This window comes from Herpailurus yagouaroundi, unplaced genomic scaffold (assembly GCF_014898765.1).
Source record: "Herpailurus yagouaroundi ecotype Mexico unplaced genomic scaffold, PumYag 188, whole genome shotgun sequence".
NCBI classification, from domain to species: Eukaryota; Metazoa; Chordata; class Mammalia; order Carnivora; family Felidae; genus Herpailurus; species Herpailurus yagouaroundi.
Window position 1 is genome coordinate 7090702 of NW_024412419.1, and position 25187 is coordinate 7115888.

A 25187-nucleotide genomic window follows, 5' to 3' on the forward strand; every position below is an offset into this window, starting at 1 on the left:
ACTGCGCCACCCAGGCGCCCCTTAATCAGATTTTAAAGTGAAAATCTTCCTCAACTATGAAGAAGGATGAAGTTAGGTGTTAATTTTAATATATTCAGATGACACTCACCTATAATCAGTCCGAATAAAATCAGGCTCACAATTTGACAAAAACAGTCACATGGCATGCCTGTAATAGACCCTCAAATGTGTCTGAACGTTTGGCTTTTTAAAAGAAGTGACTACATTTAAAAATAAGTGCATTTAAAAACAAGTGACTACAATTCTGATTTTTCTCAAATTATTTTTACTACTAGAAATTTTACACATCCTTAAATGGTCTTTCTAGTGTTTTTCATGATTTTAAAAACCAAAAATAACAGTCTCTACTGATAATTAAGTTTGATATACATGAGTGTATTCTACCAATCCTGCCCCCAATCAAAAAGTAGTTTTTCTTTTCCAATCTAAAATCAACAAACCATAGCTCACTGCACCGTATGTTGAATAGAAATCCCCAATTCTCGTGAATGTTAGAATGCAATCCCCCCTAATTATTTTATTAAAACCTAAATGACATTTAAAAAAAACACCCTGGTAATTAAGTTCGAACTACAAAGCAGGTGACATTTAACATTTCTGATGTCTGAAAGTAATTTAAAAAGTTTAAGTTGAAGCCTATCACCCTTTCCTCCACCAGAAACTTTATTCATGTATTTTTCCCCTGAGGAAAGGTGTTTTCTCTCCTACTAGGTTCTCAGCAAAGATCTACAAAAATCCTCTACATCTAGTGCAAGAAGTCCCCGAATCAGAGGATTAAAAGGAGATAACACAGGCTGGACCCTTTGCAAGATGCCGATTTCTGCTAAAGCAAGGACATATTTATTTAAATCTGAGACTAAACACTGAGAATAATCTGCTTTTTAAGAAGGAAGGCTACTTTGCTAAACTCGGTGATTACTCAGAACTTACCAGTACTTGTTACAATGTGATGATTCTTTCTTCTAATTCACAACGTTTTTTCTAGTGTCTTGGGGCGCCTTGGGTGGCTCAGTCAGTTAAGCATCCGACTTCAGCTCAGGTCATGATCTCACCGTTCATGAGTTCGGGCCCCACATCGGGCTCTGTTGCGAACAGCTCAGAGCCTGGAGCCTGCTTTGGATTGTGTCTCCCTTTCTCTCTCTCTCTCACTCACACACACACACACACACACTCTCTCTCTCTCAAAAATGATTAACGTTAAAAATAAATAAAACATAGTGTCTTACTGATTTTTCCCCAAGTCTCATTCAATTCTATCTTTTCATAGTCACGTTTTAAGGAGATAAAGGCTGATTCTACGCAGCTGAATTTTTCAGCTTATCTTCTGACTTTGAAATAAATTCTCAGGTCAACACTTAAGACATTCTAGTTTAACAGCCAATGTGATACTATAAAACAAAAATTATTCGAACCTCACTCATGGTACAACTGAATGTTTAGAGAGAATTCTTTGAAAACTAAACAAGTAATATACTCTGGAACTCTGACATTCGGCTTGAATATCCACAGAAGCATGATTCTAATACCAACCAAAGCACTCATACTCACATCATTAACTTTTCTAGTTTTAAAATGTCCACTTTATTCCATGTAACACTTAACCGGGTAACATTTACATCTGAAGAAGAGATGGTCCACACAACTGCTCTATGGCAAAACACTAACTCTAAGACATGTAGTCCAATTGTATCCATTTCCAGGCACCGCTAGACAAGTGAAGTCACAATGCAGGTATGAGCATCACTACATTTTACATAAGATAAAAGAGGAGTATCAATAAACTTCAGGAAGTAGTAAATTCGTGTGTCCCTTAAAATGAGTATGCAATTGTTACAAAGCCATAGTAAGTGGTTTATAAAATGTAGTTTTATTTTATGTTACTCTGCTGTTACATAGGGCATAACATTTTCACAAGGCTTTTTTGGGACTACAGTCGATGATTAGCAACACACAACAGTGGTCCAACTCTCTACACGAGGGTCGCTAGACAAACTGGACGCTCCCTCACATGTGCACAAATCTGCATGGAAAAGTACTAACGTTTTAGACTCGGACTTGTGGACTCTATTTCCCCTTTCTAGTGTATTAAGAAATGACATGCACTTTAATTTGCCAAAAGCAACGCTTGTATTCTGGCAGCAACATGCTACTTCTATTACATAGGAAAGTGAATACCAGAACTACAAAAGGCAGGAGGTGTCAGTGAATTTTTATTGGGAAGGGAAGTTGTCAACTTAAACAGCAGCAAATGAAGAATGAATAAGGAAACTTCCTGTTGTCACAGATACACAAGACCTCCATCATATTTGATACAGGAGGAATTTCAATTTGCGACCCCCCACGCAGAAATGCCAAATGCTTTTCCGTTCAATCTAATACTTCTGGATTCCTACAAAAAGGAATACAGGAAGAGCACGGAAAAGTTGCTTACTAAAAGGAAGTAAGGGAGGGAATGTAGAAATTAAGAAGTTATGTAGAACACTTTTGAAATTGTAATGAACTGCATTTTCATATCTTCACAGTAATACAAAACACAGTCACTTGCAGAACTGGTTCAGATTACTTAAATACCAGATACATTTTTAGTCCTCTACATAAGTGTTTGGAAGTTACTGACGTTCGTATGAAATGAAGCTATTAATACTTTTCTACAGCAGTAACTGCACACCAGGAAGGCCAAGACAAACACAAATCAAGGAATGGAGTTTTCCCAAAGCCGCAGTGTGAAAAGACTATGAACAGTTGATTCCATACACATGAATGGGTTTCTTTGCTATAGGAAATCCAAATGGAATAAGGAATGGAGATGAGTAAAAAGGTTTCTTGAGGGGAAGAAGGATGACACCCTGTACGCATTTAGTTTTCTGCCCCTTCTGCCGCGTCACATTCTTCTCCTGCACTGTCTGATGTCCATAACTAGGAAAAAAAAAATCATATTAAGTTATCCAGACAATAGATACTGTGACCAAAGACTGGAAGTTAGATTTCTCAAACTCCCAAACCCCATCAACTCCTCCCGCGAAGTGTATTTTTGTGAACCTCCCAATATGCATTTACAAAATGACACAAACTGCTTCAGTACGTTTTTAAAGCTCTTTTTTAATAGCAGTATAATTTCAGGAAAAAAAACGTAGTATTGTTAGAATTTAACGTTATCTCTGCTCACAGCAGCCAAATGTTCTTCCTGAAAGCACTACTGAAATATAATTTATAAAATTAACAAGGCAAAAGAATTTTTAAGGAAGGAGGTGAACCATAGTCATTTTAACGGTTTCCAAATATTTGAAGGGTGACTGTATTGAAATAGGAGCAGACCTATTTTGTATGCTGCAAAGGGTTAAACGAGAACAGGTGATGGAAATTAGAAGGACGCAGTAGTGGGCAAGAAGATGTACAGAAACATTCTTAAATTTAAAAAAACTTTTAACACATTTCATTTTTGAGAGACAGGGACAGAGCATGAGCAGAGGAGGGGCAGGGAGACAGACAGACAGAGAGAGACACACACACACACAGAATCTGAAGCAGGTTCCAGGCTCTGAGCTGTCAGCACAGAGCCCGACGCAGGCCTTGAACTCGCGAACCGCAAGATCATGACCTGAGCCGAAGTCAGACACCTCACCTACTAAGCCACCCAGGTGCCCTGAGAAAGCATTCTTGAATTAGCTAGGATGTTAGAATTGATCTCCAAGGACCTCTCCAATTTTAGGGTGGAACAATGAAGTGAAGAAGGAAAGTCAAGTTTTACTGACTATTAACAACAGTTCACAAAATGAATTTCTATTAGATCAACACAAAGAGACTACGGGTAATTTTAGAAAAACAAGAATCGTATATAATTTTTAAGTTATTGTTAAAAAACTAAAATAACTAGAAACAAAATGTCCCTAAAGAACTGTCTAAGAGAGAAAATAAAACAAAACCAGTTAAGATAAAGGCAGCCCCACAATAGTCCTGAGAAGAGATATAATGGCTCAGTTTGCTTTTCTTCTATGGAAGCTATTTACACTGATCATTCTTCTACCACTACCCCACAAGAACAGAGATTTCTAATGGCTGGGAATAAAGTATCTTCATTATTTCCTTGTTCAGCAAAGTTGAACAGATACGGTGCTAACATAAAAAAAAAAAAAATCCTTTCTAGCAAAAATAAAGCTGCAAACTGGGGAGAACTACACTTACATTAAAAGGAATAGTCCCTTCGGCCACATTTTGTCTAAACGTTTTGACATATTAAATTTACTTGAGCCTATAAAAGAAGCTAAGTAAAGCTCAATTTGTGTTTTTTTGCCCATTATTTTCCCCTTCATTATCTGCCTATCCAAGAAGGAGGAGAAAAACAAAAGAAAAACAAAAAAGATAAACAAGTGAAACAGGTCTTGGCCTAGAGACAGAAGTGGAGTAAACTGAGGTTAAGGTTTACTCACTATCAAATGACTGTAAGACATCACAAAGTAAATTTTCATTATAACAAGGCATTTCATGGGATTTTAGGAAAGCTTAGATACCTACACAATTCCTAAATTGCTGTCGCTAATTGATCCAAAACAAGAAAATATTGCAACTATAAAACCTTCCTATATTAACATAATTATCAACATCTTCATTCCAATGCAATAGTCAATGACGTTAATATTAAGAGTTCCTACAAACTTCGGATCTTCTCAGGAAGGTCTAATAAAACGCCTATTCAACTTGAAAGTCTGCCTACAAGAGAACATTTGGCCCACACAGAATACTAACAAGCACTCAATAATACTTTCACTTACATACCTGTGTTCATTTTCTGAGAGAAAGTTGAGCTCTGACTCAAAATATAGGGAGACTGAAATAACTATTTTTGTTCTTAAAAAAGACAAAGGATAACAACATTGAAAGAATGAACAACTCACTGTTAGGTTGTCTCTAAGCAACTGCATGATGAGGGTGCTGTCTTTGTAGGAGTCTTCGTTCAGTGTATCAAGTTCTGCAATGGCCTCATCAAAAGCCTATGCATGGTAAACGATATTTGCATCAACACAGAATGATTACAATTACAAACCATTTTTACCAAATAGGTGAGCAACCACTTTATGCTCTACTATCCATTCAAAATAAAGTTCAACGGACTCATTTTCACAGATTCTCAGTTTGTGGCAATGACCTTATCAGTATGAGTAAGGACTTAGGAGAATGATCTGAAACTTACTGTTTTAGCCAGTGTGCAGGCAAGCTCTGGGTTATTAAGGATCTCATAGTAAAATACAGAAAAGTTAAGAGCCAGCCCCAGGCGGATTGGATGTGTGGGCTGCATCTCCTTCTTGCTTATGTCAAAAGCCTCTTGGTAAGCTCCTTGGGAATTATCTATCGTTTCTGTGAAGGGAAGGAAAAAAACAAGCACAACACTGAAAATATCCATCAAATATGCAGCACATTAACACCCTTAAACTTACGCTACTGCCTCATGTAGCAGTGATTTTTCTGTGGTTTTCTCTTAAAGCCACTTATACCACAAAAACATTCTTGTAGTAGGCTATTTAAAAACTAGTTTACAATGCTGTTTGCTTATAATCAGCCTTTTTAAAAACAGCATGAGAGAGTGTGACCAGATTTTTCAATCTCTCGGACTAAGACACTTTTTTCCTATCTTTTAATTTCACTAATTGGAAATGCAGCAATTAAAAATAATTTGACTGGGGTGCCTGGGTGGCGCAGTCGGTTAAGCGTCCGACTTCAGCCAGGTCACGATCTCGCGGTCCGGGAGTTCGAGCCCCGCGTCGGGCTCTGGGCTGATGGCTCAGAGCCTGGAGCCTGCTTCTGATTCTGTGTCTCCCTCTCTCTCTGCCCCTCGCCCGTTCATGCTCTGTCTCTCTCTGTCCCAAAAATAAATAAATGTTGAAAAAAAAATTAAAAAAAAAAAAATAATTTGACTGAGGGGCACGTGGGTGGCCCAGCTGGTTAAGCATCCAACTTCAGCTCAGGTCATGATCTCATGGTTCGTGGGTTTAAGCCCTGCGACAGGCTCTGTGCTGACAGCTCAGAGCCTGGAACCTGCTTCGGATTCCGTGTCTCCCTCTCTCTCTGCACCCCCTCCCCCCGCTTGCACGGTCTCTTTCAAAAATAAATAAACATTAAATAATAATAATAATTTGACTGATGGCTGCCTGGCTGGCTCATTCAGAAGAGCATGCACTTTTTTTTTTTTTTTAATGTTTATTTTTTAGAGAGAGAGAGAAACAGAATGTGAGTGGGTTAGGGGCAGAGAGACAGGGAGACACAGAATCCGAAGCAGGCTCCAAGGTTCCAAGCTGTCAGCACAGAGCTCACTGCAGGGCTCCAACTCACAAGCTGTGAGATCATGACCTGAGCTGAAGTCAGACATTCAACCTACGCAGCCACCCAGGGGCCCCTACAAGAAGAGCGTATGATACTTGATCTTGGGGTTATGAGTTCAAGCCCCACAATGGGTATGGAGATTACCTTAAAAATAAAATATTTAAAATAATAACAATAATAAATAGTAATAACTTGACTGATATGGGCCAATAATATCAATAAAACCAGAAAAAAACTGGGCTATAATACCTCTTTCCAAAATAATGAAAACACTTTACAAAGATCATCACCACCAATATCTGTATTTTTGTGATTTGTAAAAATAATACTGATTCTTGGTATCAAAAGAGGTATTACGTGAAAGGCAATAAGAAAGTGTCAACATATAGAACAAAATCTGCTCTGACCAGAGGTGGATTACTGACCTAATAAAAATGTCACCTTCCTGAAAAAACTGTTCAGTAATTATTACCGACACTAATCTGATTGTATCCATGCGTTCAAAGGGGCAGGCAGGTTTTCTCAACGAGACCACTGGTCCAGTACAGCTTTAGAAATACTGACCTAACAGAAATTTAAAGTTAGCCCTTTTTGGCCTGAATATGTGCATTTTCCGTCCTCTGAAATGGCACATTTATTGATCTAAATATGGCCCTCACATACGAAGGAGTTCCCGCTGACTGGCATGTAAGGAAGTACTACATACAATGAGCAGCGGTAAAGGTGTCTCAGCATCTAGGCTGTAAATATAGACTATCTACGAATCCCAGACTATTAGAGTATTCTATGGAGAGGACCAGAAATGCCCATGATCCAGAAAGGATTAAATCATCAGACTAAGGCTGGGCCTATGTCCCAGTCTTCCAAAGACCCCCCCTTTGACTTGCAAGTATCTGTCACTTTCAGTTTTGCTTATCTTTATGGCAACAGAAATTATACATCAATAATATTAAGTTTAGTATACAAGTTTTATTACAGCAGAGTACAACAGTCTTCTCTTGGTATCTTCAACTACACTGAGATTTGGCATGGTCACACTGTCCCACTTTCAGTTAGTAACTCTGTGCGGGCAGGAAGCCACAGTAACTATTCGAAGGGGCACACTCTTTTTGGATGGGGCAAAATTAAAATAATGAACCTACTGTTAATAAGGAATTAAGTGAAGCTTCTATCTAGAACTTGATAAATTTGGTAGCAGGCACATACACAAAATTTAGTTATAGGATCTGCCTTATACTTAGCTACTAATATTCCAGGGAGACAGAGTTCAGTGTTAATACATTCACTTTGATTTTTTTTTTTTTTTTAAACAAACAAGACTGGCAATTCAGTTAGTCTCTTTTTCTGTATCTACATTTTTCTATGACAAATTATATACGAGCAATAATAGTTTCATCTCACCTCTCTTCCTCGGAAATGTAGTTATAATTAGTCTACAAGATGATCCTTCAGAACAGGTAGTAGTTAATAAATTAATATGTCAAACAGAAGAAGTACAACATCTTGTTTCTATATTCTGTATGTAATTTCCAATTATCTTAAATTGTAAGGTATAATGACACTAAGGGCCATGAGACAACAGAATCACTCAAAGCAGATGCAAATGACTGGGGGCTAAAAATACACTTAGCCAAATTCTAAAGCATAAAAGATTAAGCTTTCTTAAGATATTTTTAAAATATCTTATCCGATTATAATCAGAGTTTAGGAGTTTAATTTTTCAAAAACAGCAGCACATAAGGTCAATTCATGACTGTTTTCATTTTTGAGAAAACTAAGGTAACATTATTAATTTTCTTTTACATAGATTCCTAGATTTTTTTTAAGACTCCAAGATTTTTAAAAAGTTAAAGAGGGTCTGGAGATGACATAGTGACTACTGGTACAGGGTCCCATTTATCCTCCTTTCCTTTCCATTTTTAACTTTACCCAGAAACCAAACATACTTACGTTTTCGATCATCACCACATGCAACTTCAGCAAGGTACCGGAAGTAATCTCCCTTCATTTTCAGATAGAAGACCTTACTCTCTGGATTAGTTGCATTGGCTATTAAATACTTATCCAACAATTCCTGCAAGAAACAAGATAAAATATTAGGCACTAATATGAGCTCACAACAATATGCACTGGCATCATTACCACAGCAACTACAACCATACCACCTTGGACTTGAAACATGGACTGAGAGCAGGGGTCACAAGGTTGTCATTAGTTGAATGCTTTGGCTCACAGCAAGTCACAGTTTCTAATAGTAGAGCTAGAGCACATCGAACACTAATTAGAAAGAGCCTGGGGGCACCTGGGTGGCTCAATCAGTTGACCATCAGACTTGGGCTCAGGTCATGACCTCGCAGTCTGTGAGTTCGGAGCCCCACATCAGGCTCTGTGCCGACAGCTCGGAGCCTGGAGCCTGCTTCGGATTCTGTGTCTCCCTCTCTCCCTGCCCTCCCCCACTCCCACCATCTGTCTCTCTCAAAATAAATAAACTCAAAAGAAAATATTGGGTTAGTAATTAAGTATGTCTTTATTCCCTATTTTACTCAAAGAAATGTACACTCGATCCAATGAGCTAGTGCCTCTCAAACTGAGGAATTTGCACAAGGTGTGCCAGAAGAAAAGTCACAGAAGAAGGGCACCTGGCTGGCTCAGTCAGTAGAGCATGCGACTCTTGATTTCAGGGTCATGAGTTCAAGCCCCACACTGGGTGTAGAGATTACTTACAAATAAAATCTTTAAAAAAAAGTCACAGAAGACAAATAGGAATAGAGATCTTTGTGGACTATCAATTTTACTCGATGGTAAGTAATTTAAAAATCTTTTTCAATAAATATTATGGAGGAGAGTAAAATTCTCATAGAAATTTTAAGACACCAATACCTATACCTCACAGGTTGGTTTTGGGAGTGAAACCAATCAGTGGATGTGAAAGCAATGCGCAGTGCAGTGTCACATGTTAAGCGGTTGGTGTCAGTGGTCAGCCAGCCAGGTATCGCCCCTCTTCTGACTCGGTGCAAAGTTTGAGCAGCACTGATCTAGGCGATGTGAAAACTAGTGAAAAAGTTTAAGCAGAAACAGCCACGGTCATCTTTGCATTCTGGAAAAATAGCCACAGATATTATCAGTTAACATTATACAAAAATACCAACTACAAGGGTGCCTTGGTGGCTCAGTCGGTTAAGTGTCCAACTTCGGCTGAAGTCATGAGTATCATGTTCCTGAATTTGAGCCCTGCATTGATCTGTGTCTCCCTCTCTCTCTGCCCCCTCCCTGCTTGCTCCCTCCCTCCCTCCCTCCCCCAAAATAATAAACATTAAAAAAACAAACTACAGTACAAAACTGAAGTTTAGAGAAGAATCCAGCTAAGATGGTTTCAATTTCACCTAACTGTATTACTGAAGAAGCAAAAGGTTGTTTACAGTTTAAAAGAAAAAAAAAAGCTAAGAAAAAGTTTAGAAAACGGTTCTAACTGAAGAAGTCTCTCACTGTTTATCTGACTAAAAATGGCCTAAACAAAATGCAATGATTACATCCATAACTTATTTTCACGGAAATGAACAGGAAAACATATTTTAAATCCTTAAATTTACTTTTTAAAAGTTTACATAAAAAATATTTTAAAAGGGCCTAAAGCTCAGGCAAAATTTTTTATTTTAAAATTACCTAACAAAGCCCCAGGAGTCTATACGTTATAAAACTGGCAAAGTGCATAAAAATTGTGGCCAGGAATGAATCAATAGATGTCATTAAGGGCCACACCCAAACACTAGCGGGAACGGTGAAAACGAATGCTGGCTCCCGACCACCACCAAACTCTTAATTGAGAAAAGATTCAAGAGAAGGCTGTAAGAATTTCTTCTGCTCAGCATCACCAATTCAACTTTAATAGCTATCCGCTAACATGAACCTGAGAAACTCTTTCCCAGAATCTTAGAAATTCGTACTACTTTAACTTTTCCCTCTAATACCATTTGTATATATCATGGACGGCTTTCAATTTAAAAACGATTTTGGGGGAACACCAGATTTTAGGACTTTTGTGTGGAGGGACCGCCGCAAAGAAGCGGACTTGTTTTGAAATCGCATACTGAACCACAGCCATCCCTATCTTTAAAGAAAAATTCAACAAGAGTGGATTGTGAGAAGCTGCATTACACAACACAAACACAGTATCGATTCTGTGGGAGCCACAACCTCTGCTTGCACCCAAACTGAGAACTGGAATATAAAATATTCTTCTCCTCCCGAGTGAGTCAGTTAAGACGAGATCACACAGAGGAGCTCCAAAAAGGTGCCAGCTCTGGTGAAGACATTTTGTCACAAAAAAAGCTACTCGGTTCCTTTAAGACGTAGTACTCTGTGATGGAACGTGGCCGAAGTGTGGTAGCAGAGGCTGAGAAAAGCCTGACCTGAGCGAGGACTTGGGGCGAGAAGAGAAAGGCGGTTGTAGCACCGATCCCTCCTCAGTCACGCAGCCAGATGTGGGCGCGCTCATGAGGACGGCTGACTGGCCTCCAAACGATCGGGAAAGCTGCGAACAACTATTGCACTAGTAAGTACACAGCCACTCGTGAGCTAAACTCGTCCTTTCTAAAATTGCCAACTTTGACTACTAGCTTGCATACAGCCACGACATACGATCGACAAGGCTGGCTTTTACACAGTCACTTGTACATTACTTCCACCTTGGAGTTTCAGCTAGATATTACGGGTTCTTTGTCAGATGCCACATCACTAGCTCCCTAAGAAGGACGGAAACAACAGGTACAGAATAACTCTGTCTTGCCACATGTTACCAGTAGTAGAGATGTATATTTTAGCCCCAAAAGACAGTGGATTCTGCTTCATGTCTTACCAAAATGATCATGGCTATTACCAGGTAGTATCAATACCAGTACTGGGGCACCCGAGTGGCTCGGTCGGTGAAGCATCCAACTCTGGACCTCAGCTCAGGTTATGATCTCACACTTCGTGAAATCAAGCCCCGCATCGGGCTTCGCATGGAGCCTGCTTGGGGATTCTCTCTTCGCCCTCATCTGCCCGTCCCCTGCTCATGCTCACCCTCTCAAAATAAATAACTTTTAAAAATACCAGTATTAATTATTAATACCAGACAGAATAAAGGCTACACTTAAAGGTATAAAGTCTAAATGTACAACTTTTATTTAAAAAATTATTTTAAAAACTCAACATGGATCAGAGAGAGAGAACCAAAATGATAAATGGTAAGTACCTGAATAAGAAAATCTTTCCATATAAGGTAACTGGTAAGAAGTCAGAGGAGACAGAAAGAGAATCAGTTTTAACATCTAGGTAGTTAAAAGTTCCCCTGCTGATTTCTCCTGCACATTATTCTTGTCAATTAAGCGGGAGATCCCCTTTGTAACTCTTCGACCTGCAGATTTTATGATCCTGGGAGGCTTGGAGAGCTAAGATGGGGGTTCCTCCAGCACTGACTGTGTGACTTGACTTGGGTAGAAGGCAAATGGTCATTGTTTTTTGAAAATCTGAGAGATCTGTAAAGTCCATGTACTCACTACCCAAAATTACAAGGTGGACTCGTAACTGAGGGCTAAACCAAAGAAACACAAATCTGAGCAAAATCAGAGGAAAATGTTTAAGTTACTACACAGGTCACTTTGAGAGACGCTAAAGGACCTCAGAATAAGCTTAATCTTATAAAGATAGGATGGCAATAAAAATAAAAGGTTGTATCAGAAAAGCTATGGAGAACTGTATAAGAAATGAAATTGTCATGCAATAATATTGATGTAAATTTAGTATAGCAACTATTCCTCTTCAAGCCCATGTCTTAGAGAAAAGGCTAGGAAGAAAGCAAAACTCTAATACTAATTCTATCCCCAGCAGTGAATTATTTTGGCTTATAATAATCCTACCATCACATCAACAGTTTTTCTAAACAATTCCTTTGGCTTCAGTGGTAATATTCCATGGCATTCAACAAACTAAAATAATGTTTTCCTTAAACTCATTTATAAGTGATTCCTGTTTACAGACAAAATAAACTGCTCTTGTCCCTCATCATATAGCTAGCTTATTCTTTATATAAGAAGCTGATTTATTTAGAAGAGTAGGTAACTGATGAAGAGTCATTATCCATATATTTTTATCAGTTTAATCAGCACATACTACTACCAAAACTACATCCATCCATTCAGCAAATAGTCAAATGCTCAACGTATGCCAAGCCCCATTCTAAGCACTTTATGTATTATTTACAGCTAAACAAACCATCGTGACAACGAATAAAAGCACACTGGAGTCCAAAAACGTGTCCAAGTCATACAATTAAGTAGAGCCACTATCTGAAACCGGAGGTAGTATTTCTAAGCCCTACCCTGTAAAATAAAGGTTAATAATACCCAAAAATACCTAAAAGCATTTGTCCTTATGTTAGATATTTATTACAATTAGTAAAACAAAATAATTAATATGGCGTACAGGGCAATATGATTATTTAACAACTGGAACATTTATTGAATGGTAAGAGCTACATTTTTCTGACATTCCAACCTCAAGTATCATGTAGCACAAAAAAAAAAAACCCCACTGATATGATATGCACGAAAAATAGTCTCTAGACATTAACTGTCTCCTAATTAGGTTGATTAATCCAAGGCACTGAAATCAAAGTAAAATTTAAGACTCAAGAAGGAAATCACATTTCATCCAGAAAGAAATTATACACACATAACCACCCTGATTTGGGGTGGTGAGTGGACCTTTCAGAGGCTGCATGTGATGGGCTGGAATTACAGGATGGGTCCGAGAGAGAGGAAGATAAAGGACCAGGGTAACTTTGGGTTATTTTAGAATGTATGATTTTAGAAATTAGATTCCTTTGTGAAAGTGATTTATGTCATTAACTCTATGGCCTGGTGGCAAATCACGGCTTCTCAAAACTGTTTCTTTATACATAATGAGAATATTATGATCCAAAGGCCTCCTCTTCTCAGAAATTACCATTTTAGGGGCGCCTGGGTGGCTGAGATGATTAAACATCTAGATTTCGGCTCAGGTCAGGATCTCACGGTTCATGAGTCCGAGCCCTGCACTGGGCTCCGTACTGACAGCTGGCTTGGGATTCTCTCTCTCTCTCTCTGCCTCTCCCCTGCTCCCCACGTGCTCTCTCTCTCTCAAAATAAATAAACTTAAAAAAAAAAAATTACCATTCTAAGTATACCAGCTAGGGTTGAATCTCATAAAGGACTTGTTGCCTTAACTAAGGAGGCAATGAATCATCTATAACATGACCCAAGTTAATCATCTATCACATTATCAATCTATGGAAATATTTTCTACCCTTAATAAAATAAATGCCTTGCACAATTAATTGCCCTTGCACTATTTTTTTTTTTTTTTTTTAACACTTACAACCAAAGTGGCTCGATTTTATTGCAGGGACGCTAGGGAGGAGCAGGGCAAGTGAGGGTCTCTGTAGGAACTCCTATTGCTGAGTAGGACTGCCAGGCCCAGGTCTGTCGGGAAGGCAGGAGAGGATCAGCGGCCTGCCCGCTTTGCTCCATCTTGGGCCCAGGGTCCAGGCCCTCACTACTTGGGGCCGAGGTAGGACACAGCTTGTCCTGTTTTTCCCAGGGTCTCCAGCAGAAGATCCACGCTGTGCTCAGAGTTGACGCAAACCTTCTTGTTAGGCAGGTCAATGCCAAACTCAACTCCTCCCAGCTTGTTGAGCACCCGACTGACTGCACTGGAGCAGCCTTCACAGGTCATGTCCACAAACAACTCGTGTTTCAGCATGACTGTGGATGTGGTGGTAGCGACGCGACGCCTCTGCTGGCTCTCTCCCTTGCACTATTTTTTTTAAAGTTTATTTCTTTATGTTGAGGGAGAGAGAACACACAGGTAGAGGAGGGGCAGAGAGAGAATCCCAAGCAGACTCTGCAATGTCAGCACGGAGTCCAACGTGGGGCCCAATCTCTCAAACTGTGAGATCATGACATGGACCAAGACCAAGAGTCAGACACTTAACACTTAATCAGCTGAGCCACCCAAGCCCCCACCCCCAGCACTATTTAAAAACGTTATTGATTGAGGCACCTGGGTGACTCTGTCGGTTGAGTGTCTGACCCTTAATTTCAACTCAGGTCATGATCTCAGGGTCATGAGTTTCAGCCCCACGTTGGGCTTCATGCTGAGCATGGAACCTGCTTGGGATTCTCTCTCCCTTTCGCCTTGTCCTTCCCTCACTCACGCTGTCTCTCAAATAAATACAAACTTTAAAAAAATGTTACTGATTCATAACTGTTAAGTCTTGGAATCTAAGTCTTAAACCCCAGCTCTGGTGCCTAACTAAAAAAATGAAGGCATGAAGTAAAAATTTTCATAGAGGCTAATCACCAATGTGAGGGATCCCACAGGTTAGGCTGTGTGATTTAGCTGACATCACATGGCAGATCAGATCAGTAAGAGCTCAAACTCAAGTTGCAATGCCTATATTCAGGTCCCTACCTTCTTTACTCAAACCTATATCAAATCCCAAACCTCTACAAATGAACAAAAAAAAATTTTTAGTAAATTGTACCAGAGGAGTAGAGTGACCCTATGTCCTGGTTTGCCTGGCTTAAGCCTGCTGTCTCGTACAGTTATAATGCTATCTCTTTCATTCTTAAGAAGTACCCCATTTCTGAAGTTATCTAATCATCCTGCAGACACCTAGTCATAGCTCAGAGTATTATTTCAATACTAAAAGTTAAGGGATTAAACTTCTTGCCAGACCCTTTAACAATCATACAGAAGGTGCTAAAACTTTGAAGCATGCACTGACAACCGAAGGTGGGGCCATGTAACTAGTTCTTTCTCTGAACTTCTTCTTTTAAACATCACCTATTTGTCAACTGAATAGATGCAAATTTGGACAACCAACTATAAATATCAGCCTCATTAGTGACAAAAAATGAAACCAAAGCATCTTTAGTAACATTACTGACCTAAATTTTAGAGCTTTTACTTTAATACTTTTGCCGCTCCCCTCCTCCTCTATTCAATTATCCTTTCAGATAATAATCCCTTCCATAACTAGTATTTTATGCGTCCCTAACTATCCTAAAATGAAATTAGTAGGTAATATGTCTACACATAATTTTAAAATCTACATTAATATACATTAAGACAAGGGAGAAATAAAAGCAATTTGTAGTAAAACAGTATGTATTTCCCTATGTAAATGTTTATACGCCTAAAGTGTAAAGCATAACACAGCCAGATGTTTGCCTCTAAGAGATCACCATGAATATGAGAACCTTCAGATACAGACTTCCACAGTCTGTACAAGTATCACTAACAGTCTAACCAGTCATTACAAACAAAATAAAGTAAAATCTTCTCTTGACTTTTACATAGTAGTTGCATTCTTGGTTAATTTTGTATACATTAAAACCATGGGCGGGGGGACCCTTTGTGTTTAACTAGTTACTAAAACAAAATTAGGTCTTAGCCTCAGATAACTGTAAAACAGTTTTCCACCTAAATGAGTGAGCAGCTGGACATTCATTACCCAAGACTGTAGGTCTATGTACTAAGGGAGGTCTAGTGTCACTGAGCTCTGTTCACTCAATGTGCTGCCTTCCCTACACTTGTTCAGAAACAATGAGTGAGTCAATGGTGTGTGTGTGTGTGTGTGTGTGTGTGTGTGTGTGTATATATATATAATAGCCCTATGGGAGCTCATATAAGGAAATAACTACTCTGTTAAGCAACTGGAAGTTTTTCTTTTTTATTTATTTTTCAAATGTTTATTTATTTTTGAGAGAGAGAGACAGAGCCTTGAGTAGCGGAAGGGCAGAGACAGAGGGAGACACAGAATCCAAAGCAGGCTGAGCTGTCAGCACAGAGCCCAACACCAGGCTCGAACTCACGAACCGGGAGATCATGACCTGAGCTGAAGCCGGATGCTTAACCACCTGAGCCACCCAGGCGTCCCTACAAGTTTTTCTTGAGGTATCAAGTGACCCGTGTCTTAAAGGGTAAATACGATTTTACAAAAATAGGCAGAAAGCATGGGGGAAGAAGGCACTCCGAAGGAAGGAGTCTGTGGCACAAAGGTACAATTGCACAAATAGGTGGAAAGTACTGAAGGTGGCAATCTTTTCAAAAGAAAAATACAAAAAACTCCCAAATCACAAGAACATTTTTAAAAGGCACCAAATTTCATAATATCCATCATGAATTACGTTCGAACGCCTCAATGGAATGAGTGCTAGTTGATAATCTGGTTCTAGAGTCTGCACCTAGAGCAAGTTCCTTAATTTCATTTCCTCTTCTATAAAATAGGCAAAATAACTACTAGGTATGTACCCAATGGATACAAAAATACTGATTCAAAGGGGCACATGCAGCCCAATGTTTACAGCAGCATTATCAACAATAGCCAAACTATGGAAGAAGCCCAAATGTCCATCGACTGATGAGTGGATAAAGAGGTGGTAGATATAAATATAGACACAGATACACACACACACACACACACACACACACACACACTCTAATATTACCCAGCCATCAAAAAGAATGAAATCTTGCCATTTGCAATGCCATGGATGGAACTAAAGTATACTATGCTAAGTGAAACTCAGTCAGAGAAAGAGAAATACCATATGATTTCACTCATATGTAGAATTTAAGAAACAAAACAGATAAAGGGGAAGGAGGAAAAAAAACAGAGGAAGGCAAATCATAAGAGACTCAACTATAGAGAACTGAGGGTTGCTGGAGGGGTGTTTTGGGGGGGTGGTGGGCTAAATGGATGATGGGTATTAAGGAGGTCACTTGTGATGAGCACTGGGTGTTATATGTAAGTGATAAATCACTAAACTCCACTCCTAAAACCAAGATTACACTATACGTTAACTAACTAGAATTTAAATCTGAAACAAAAGCCTAGGTGAAATAAAAATAAAATAAACAAAATATTCGCTAAGTTTTAATAACCTATGCTATTATTAAGGCACTAAATCAAAGAGCAATCTGTTAAGCAGGTCGACCTCTAGATAAAAATGTTTTCTTGCCATTTTTCATTCATAAAATTCTGTATGTGGCATGTTAAGCATGTAGCACAGCGCCTATCACACAGTGAGACTCATTCCTTGTCCAATGAACCGAGGCCACAGCACAGAAGCATGCTGAGCTGCTTGCTTGCACAGGTGCAAGAGCAACAGGACTTCGCGCACAGGACTACCTTAAAACGGTGCAGTGCGCACTTCTTTTTCTAATTCTTTATTTTCATCAAAGTAATAACTGCAAGAGTTAACCACCCTCTGTTATTCCTACAGAAAAATAATAGTCTTGCTATGCTGTTATTTCACGGTTTTGCTCCTTCAAGGAAACTTTTTTTTTTTTTAAATCATGACCTCATACTGGTATCTCCAATTCAAATCAACACCACAGGATTCTTCCTTATTTGTATCTTCTCTTCACACACAAGAAGACTCTGGTTGCCATTAAAATAAGAGGCAACGCATGTACATCCCAGAAAATTCAAAAATGCTAAATAAAGTTTCTCTCCCACCCCTGGGTTCTTAGCCATCCGGTTCTTTCCTTCCTCCAGTTTCTTATACATTCTTCCAGATATTTTTTATACATTTAAAATCCATGTTCCCCACCCCGCTCCTATCACCACACTACACACTATTCTGTACCCTGTTTTTATCTCCATATAATCCCTCTGAGATCATTCCATATCCATATATTTAAAACTGCACAGTAGTACACTAAATGGGCATACTATAAATGTTTAAACACTCTCCACTGATGAACATTTAAATTGCTTCAAATCTTTGGATAGTTCCAACAGTGCACAAAATGTACACTTGATCCTTAGGATAAACTGTTAAACTGTCCTCCCTGGAGGTGATTCCAATTTATTAAAAAAAAAAAAAATTTTTTTTTTAATCTTTATGTTTTGAGAGAGAGGGAGACACAGAATCCGAATCAAGCTCCAGGTTCTGAGCTGTCACCACAGAGCCTGACACGGGGCTCAAACTCATGGACTTCGAGATGACGACTAGAGCAGAAGTCGGATGCTTAACTGACTGAGCCACCCAGGTGATTTCAATTATTTATTTTTTTTAAAAAAATTTTTAATTTTTTTTTTCAACGTTTATTTATTTTTGGGACAGAGAGAGACAGAGCATGAACGGGGGAGGGGCAGAGAGAGAGGGAGACACAGAATCGGAAACAGGCTCCAGGCTCCGAGCCATCAACCCAGAGCCTGACGCGGGGCTCGAACTCACGGACTGCGAGATCGTGACCTGGCTGAAGTCGGACGCTTAACCGACTGCGCCACCCAGGCGCCCCTCAATTATTTATAATCTCACTGGCAATATTATTAATGTTTCTATTTCTCAATATCCTCTGAACCCAGGGAACATTCTTTTTTCTCTTTTCCAATCTAGTAAGGGGAGAATAGATTATTATGCTTCTGTTTGCAGTTTTCTTGATTATAAATGAAGTAAATAGTTGTGTATCCTTTTCTATTAACACTCTATTTGTGTCCTTTGCCATCTTCCTGATTTGTAAGAACTCTTTATACGTTAATGGATTCATTTCCCAGATGTATCTCATATAAGTTTCATGTATTTAAAGACTGGCAATTAAATGGCATTTATTCATATTTTCTATTACATTAAGTCATATATAATATAACCAAAATACTTCTCAGTATGAGAAGTCCAAGTTAATGTGACTATTCAATTTTAGCCCAAATAAAATACAAGGACAGAAGATTTTTAACTGAAATACAAGTCTGAATGTGTGTTTAATGTACTGTCTACTGACCACATGAAATGGTTACACATTTTAAATGTTACTTGCAGAGCAGTACCACAGATTAAAATACACACACACACACACACACACACACACACACTCATGCACTCTTAGTACGGTGGAGTGGAGTACTTAAGAAATCTCTGACTCACCACCTTACAATAGATGGGCAGAAAAGGCTCTGATTCTGGCAATACAGTGAGACTGAACAGACTTTCCCTTCTAAAAATAATCAAAACGCTAAACAGAAGCAAATAAAATAGAAAAACTACAAGAGCTCCAAAAGAAAAAAGGAGACATCGAAATGGTGGATAAGATGAAACTAAGAGCAAAAAGTCAAGGTTTATAACGCAAGGAGAGTGGTGTGTGCCAGAACTGGGGACCCTAGAAAAACCTATCAATGCTGAAAGGTAGCAAGAAAGCGATTTCCTGGGGTTTTCTGGCAGGTGGGTGCGGTGTCCCATAAAACACTGAAACTCAAACCCATGTTCTGTGCAGGTGCTATTTATTTAGCTTTTTATTTCATACACAATGTGTGAATCCACGAGCTGAAAACGTATGTAAAAATGAGCTGAAGCTCAGTGTGCCCAGAAGAAACAAATCCCCAAAAGCACTGACTGTGTAAAGCTACTTCTACAAATGCAAGGCACAGCCACAAGTTGCATGGAAAAAGCTACATCCATATTATTAAAAACAACAGGGGCTCCTGGGTGGCTCAGTCGGTTAAGTGTCTGATTTTGGCCCAGGTCACGATCTCAGGGTCCGTGAGTTTGAGCCCCGCGTCGGGCTCTGGGCTGACAGCTCAGAGCCTGGAGCCTGTTTCAGATTCTGCGTCTCCCTCTCTCTGACCCTCCCCCCTTCATGCTCTGTCTCTCTCTGTCTCAAAAATAAATAAATGTTAAAAACAACAACAACAAAGCTACTCAAGGGACAGATCCACTCTACGGGATCAACACGCAAACAAGGGATGGTTAGAACCCGAAGAACTTAAAAAAACGACAGTGTGTAAAATAAAACATAAAGTAAGTATGATAAATATTTATTGAGAAAGAGAACATGTGCATGTGTGACAGCAGGAGAGGGGCAGAAAAGAGGGGAGCGGAGGATCTGAAGCAGGCTCTGTGCTGCTGACAGCAGAGAGCCCAACGAGGGGCTTGAACTCACAAACCATAAGATCATGACCTGAGCCAAAGTCAGAAGCCTCATCAACTGAGCCACCGAGGCGCCCCTAAAATAAGTATGTTAAAAATGATTCAAGACCTACATTTTAATAGTTATGGATCAAACAGATGATGCCCAGGACTAGCTTCAAATGGAGGCAGAGGAGTGTTTCTGGTGGGGATATAAACAAAACAGAATTCATAATTGTTAAAGCTGGGAAATGGGTTATTACAACATTCTCTTTATCTTTGTAGAAGTTTGACACTTTCACTTGATTCAAATAAGCAAAAATATTTTTTTAAAAAAGGGGGGAGGGAACAGAAGCTAGGAGGAAGAACAGGATACAGTAAATTAAGAAAAGGCAGCCTGGAAGTGAGGGAAGAGGGGGAAAGGTTTTTAGAATTAAAAAAGAGAGAAAATTAGTAAAACGGAAGGCTTACTTTTAAGAAACTACGAAGATGAAAAAAATTGTGGGTAAGTCTATAGATGCAAGTAGAATTCTACAGAGATGCCTAAAAAATTATGTTTAAGAGAACATGTGATACGAATTCCAGAGAAGGGAAAGAATGAAGAAGAGGTCCTATTCAGAAATAAGGCTGAGACTCCCCCAGTTATAATATAAAAGACACCATCTTCAGAGTAGAAAAGTACACTGAACCCAAGCAAGATAAAATAAACATAAATTCATACCTAGACCAGCACGGTAAGATGAAGAATGCCAAAGACAAGAAAATTCTTAGAAGCAACCAGAGAAAGGACACGTTACCTATCAAGGAAGAAACAACAATATGACCGACAGGCTGATTTTTCATCAGAAAACAATCAAGTATCTTCCAAGTGCTGAGAAAAACAACTGTCAGTCAGAATTCCTCAACCAATTAAAGTGCCATATAAAAGCAGGTGCAAAATAAATGATCTACCGAAGAGAGAAGTTCCCACTCAGACCTTTACTGAAAAAACCCTTTTGGAGTGGGAAGGAAGAAATAATGGAATAAAAGAGAAGTCACCAGTTAGAATAATTACAGTAACTGAAATTTCAAGTAACTGAAAAATTCTTGGTCTTAATCTGTGAAGTTTCCACTTTCCTAAAACCGTAACAACACAAAATTATTACAACATGTTGAACAGCAATACATGTGTGACACCTCATGTTCGCAGAGGGTCGTATTGGATTATTTAGAAATACAGAACTTCTTTTGTACCTAGCATGTGCCAAGAACTGAGTTGGTTATAAAAAGGACATGTGTCTCCCAACCCTCTTTTAGAGGATTATCTACCTTTTCTTAGAAGTTTACTTATTTATTTGGGGGGGGTGGGAGAGGGGCAGAGAGAGAGAGAAAGAGAGAATCCCAAGCAGGCTCTGTGCTGTCAGCACAGAGCCCAAGGCTCCATCTCACGTGAGATCATGACCTGAACTGAAATCAAGAGTCAAGAGCAGGAGGCTTAACCAATTGAGCCACCCGGGAGCCCCTACATTTTTAAGTAGGGTTATCTTTTTTTTCAACAAGTGTCTGCCTTTTTGACTACACTTTCTAAAATCTGACAAGCATTAATTTGCTACCAGGAAGAAAGGTTTCATTAGAATAATCAAAGATCTCAAATATCTCAATAGCTCACTACCATTTTAAGGTAACTGACAAGGTGTGGGTTCATTTGAGGTGTTTATTGGCATGATTTTAACCAACATCTACATGCTAATGACCCACAGATTTGCCCTTTACCTATTTGGGCAATTAACGTTTCCACTTTTTTTTTTTTTTAACGTTTCCACTTCTAAACCTGTCTATTCACCTGTGAAACAGAGTTAATGCCAATCTCTATTACTCCACTGGGTTGCCATGAAGATTAAGTGAGTTCATGCAAATTGATCCAGAACACTATGTGACACATAAGCCTCAATGACCATGTACCACCACACGTATTTTTCTCTCACAACCAGACTGAGCGAGTGCTCCTACGCACACATGCGCACGCACACACACAAGTCCCCCTGGACGGGCCTTTGAGACTTTAAACTTTACACATTAAAAAAAAAATTAAATTTGCCTTGCTAACACAGTCTACTGTTGATTCTCTTCCCCTATTCAATTTTCTTAGCAAAAGCACCTGGTTGCCCTAGTTAGAAACCTGGGTGTCATCCTAATGCTTCCTTTGGCCTTACTCCCCAGGCCCTCTGGTATTTCTTCACCTAAACTCATGGATGTAATTTTACCTCAGTCAAGACTTCATTTGGAAACCTCAGACCAATAAGCATTGTATACTTTGGGAACATGTATCTCCCTCTCCTTATATACACCACCGAAGGCTTTATTTTGTCTAGATTTGATACAAAACTTTGTATAGCAAATTAATAAAAATGCAAAACGCCTGTCATCTGACAGTATGTAAAATAAATATATTTTAAAAATAAGGAGGAGTTGATCAGAAAGAACAGAGAGACATGGACACAGAAAAGGGACAGACACGGAAGAAAACAATCCAATATACTGCCTAAGGAGTGTGAATTATAGTCCATCAACCCACTGACAAACCCATGCCCTGCCGTGGAGACGATGGCCATTATACACCTGAGCAGCCACGGAACTCATCAGGAGGCCACATTTACTAAGCAACTTCCTGACGATTTGATTCCTATGTGAGTCTATCTGCCCACTGAAAGAGAACACACTGGTCATGCCAATACAAGTACTGCAATCTTTGTGCCAGTTATTCCTCACTGTAAACGAATAATGCTCTTGGTTTTTTCTTTTAAATGTATTTATTTTGAGAGAGGGCAAGCAAGTGGGGGAGGAGCAGAGAGGGAGGGAGAGAGAGTGACTCCCAAGCAGGCTCCTCACTGTCAGTGCAGAGCCCCACTCAGGGCTCAAACCCACAAACCATGAGATCATCGTGACGTGAGCTGAAGTCGGACACTTAGCTGACGGAGCCACCCAGGCACCCCAATGTTCTTGGTTTTATACACCAATCACATTGAACTTGACTGGTGTGGATCTAACCCTGAAGTGTGTTTGAGTCCACAAAGCTAAAGGCCATACTCTGAAGTGCACTAAACTCAGGGAGGTGAGGCAACCAACTCCTCCTACCAGCCCATCCACACTCCCAACTTCTCTGTAGTGTTATATGGTTGAGCGTCCTCATACATTTATAAACATGAGTTTCTACTAGACCTCAAAATGTCCTAAACAGAAGTAAATGTCTTTCCAAACCTGTTACTATACTTACAGTCCTTATTTCTACTCATTATTCCACCATCCTCCTCCCCCTCCTAGCCACCCAGGTCCAGGTCCCTCAGCACTGCCTTTGACTTTCACTCTGCTTTTCTCATCCTACCACCAGCTGTCAAGCCCTCTCTGTGTCTACATGTTGAACTTCTCAAGCCTCATTCCTATTTCTATCATCCAAGTTAACCGTATCATTTCACCTCAACTAATCCAATCACCTAACTGATCTATCAGGCTTTAGGGCTGTCTTTCTCTAATCCATTTTATAGCCTGCTGCCAGATTAACCTTAAATTCCATTCTGGGTATATTAATAATCCCTTGCTCAAAAATCCCAATGGCCTGCTGAAGAAAGAATAAATTTATAGCCTAGCACTCACCATTCTCCAGAATAAGACTCTAACCTATAGATTTCAACTAATATAAATGGTAAAGAGATACTGAACCTCTCAGCAGCAGGGTGAGCTCGGGGGGGAATCCATTTTCCCCAGTGTGTCATATAAAGATGGTTTTTCTGTGTACCATAACACAAGAACATTTGGGAAGCACTGTCCTGACTGAGGCCCAACCTTATTTCTATGATTACCATTCCTGCAACAGCAGGAAGAGCAAGCACCGAGCAATAATGAGGCACCTCCCATGTACCTGAAGCCAAACATATCGGCACTAATTATGTTAGTAATTATGGTAACACGGCAGGTACTGGGGAGAAAGTGAAAAAGCAAACACCAAGTAATCTCCAGCACTAGTGACAAGGTACTTGGGTCCATGAACACAGTCTTCCAAAACCAAAGCACCTATACCAAGGCTGGATGCAGCAGGTGTCAGAGTAACTAGTCATTAAGATCATCTAACTATCGCCTTTTGTTGATTTCTGTGCTCACCAAGCAATTTCCTAATGCTGAATTTGGTTCCTCCTGTAAACTGGTCTGTAGGCAATTAACATTATTCTCTGATCGATTTACAGTTTTTGCAGTTCCACTCTCAGACTGCCAACAAATGAGACATGGAGCCCAAAAGGCCAAGGGGACAAACCCTGGGCCATCAATGTCCACTATGCTTTTACTCATCTGGTGCCCCTGACAAACAAACTCTTCCTTATCCTGATTTTGGTGGCAGTGGGGAATCCTTGCAAAACTGTTACTGGGCCATCATAGCAACAGTTACTATTTATTAAAAGTCATACAAACCCAGGGCATTCATGAATGCGCACATGCATTCTTGGGAGAAAGAGCTGACTGTAGTGTTAAACTAAAATCCAACTGTATTCAAACTTCTGAAACATAATTCTAAAAGTAACAGACTAAAATCCAACACTGGCTGAGATATTTGTCAAATTAAGAAATCAAAATAATATGATTTCTGTCATGACCAATTGTTCTCATAGAGAACTAATATGGATTCTTCAGACCCAAAGGGATATGTGTCACTCTAGTTATAATAAAAGCAAAAAGTAAGCCAGAGTGGTCCAAGCAGTCAAGCAGTTGATTGTTTTTGTGGGCAAAAGAAAATAAGGAGCTAGAAACCAGAAAATAAACAGGCAAGGGGAAAGGCAAGAAAAAAAAACCCAGAGTTCGCAATAAAAAGAAAAAAACTTTACCTATCTTTCTGCCCCAGATATTTTAAATTCTTTCTCCTGGTCCATCAGATCTCCAGCCACCACCATC

At 39.4% G+C, this 25187-nt stretch overlaps 2 protein-coding genes across 2 annotated transcripts in view; both read right to left on the bottom strand.

The window, feature by feature from the left end:
- Positions 1 to 1864: 1864 nt before the first annotated feature.
- YWHAQ (tyrosine 3-monooxygenase/tryptophan 5-monooxygenase activation protein theta) overlaps positions 1865 to 25187 on the bottom strand; it is a 39353-nt gene continuing 16030 nt past the window's right edge. The window contains exons 3-6 of the mRNA XM_040496036.1: positions 8287 to 8410; positions 5210 to 5373; positions 4914 to 5009; positions 1865 to 2937 (exon numbers count right to left, since the gene is read on the bottom strand). Of these exons, the coding sequence (XP_040351970.1) occupies positions 2878 to 2937; positions 4914 to 5009; positions 5210 to 5373; positions 8287 to 8410 (444 nt within the window). The 3' untranslated portion in view covers positions 1865 to 2877. The remainder of the gene's footprint in view (positions 2938 to 4913; positions 5010 to 5209; positions 5374 to 8286; positions 8411 to 25187) is intronic.
- Positions 13731 to 14258, bottom strand: LOC121044074 (copper transport protein ATOX1-like). Its single transcript, XM_040496037.1, has one exon. The coding sequence runs from the start codon at positions 14113 to 14115 to the stop codon at positions 13909 to 13911; it is 207 nt and encodes a 68-aa protein (XP_040351971.1). The 5' UTR covers positions 14116 to 14258; the 3' UTR covers positions 13731 to 13908.

Coding starts and splice junctions, on each gene's coding strand:
- LOC121044074 (XM_040496037.1), bottom strand. CDS start 14,115: ATGCTGAAACACGAGTTGTTTGTGGACATGACCTGTGAAGGCTGCTCC.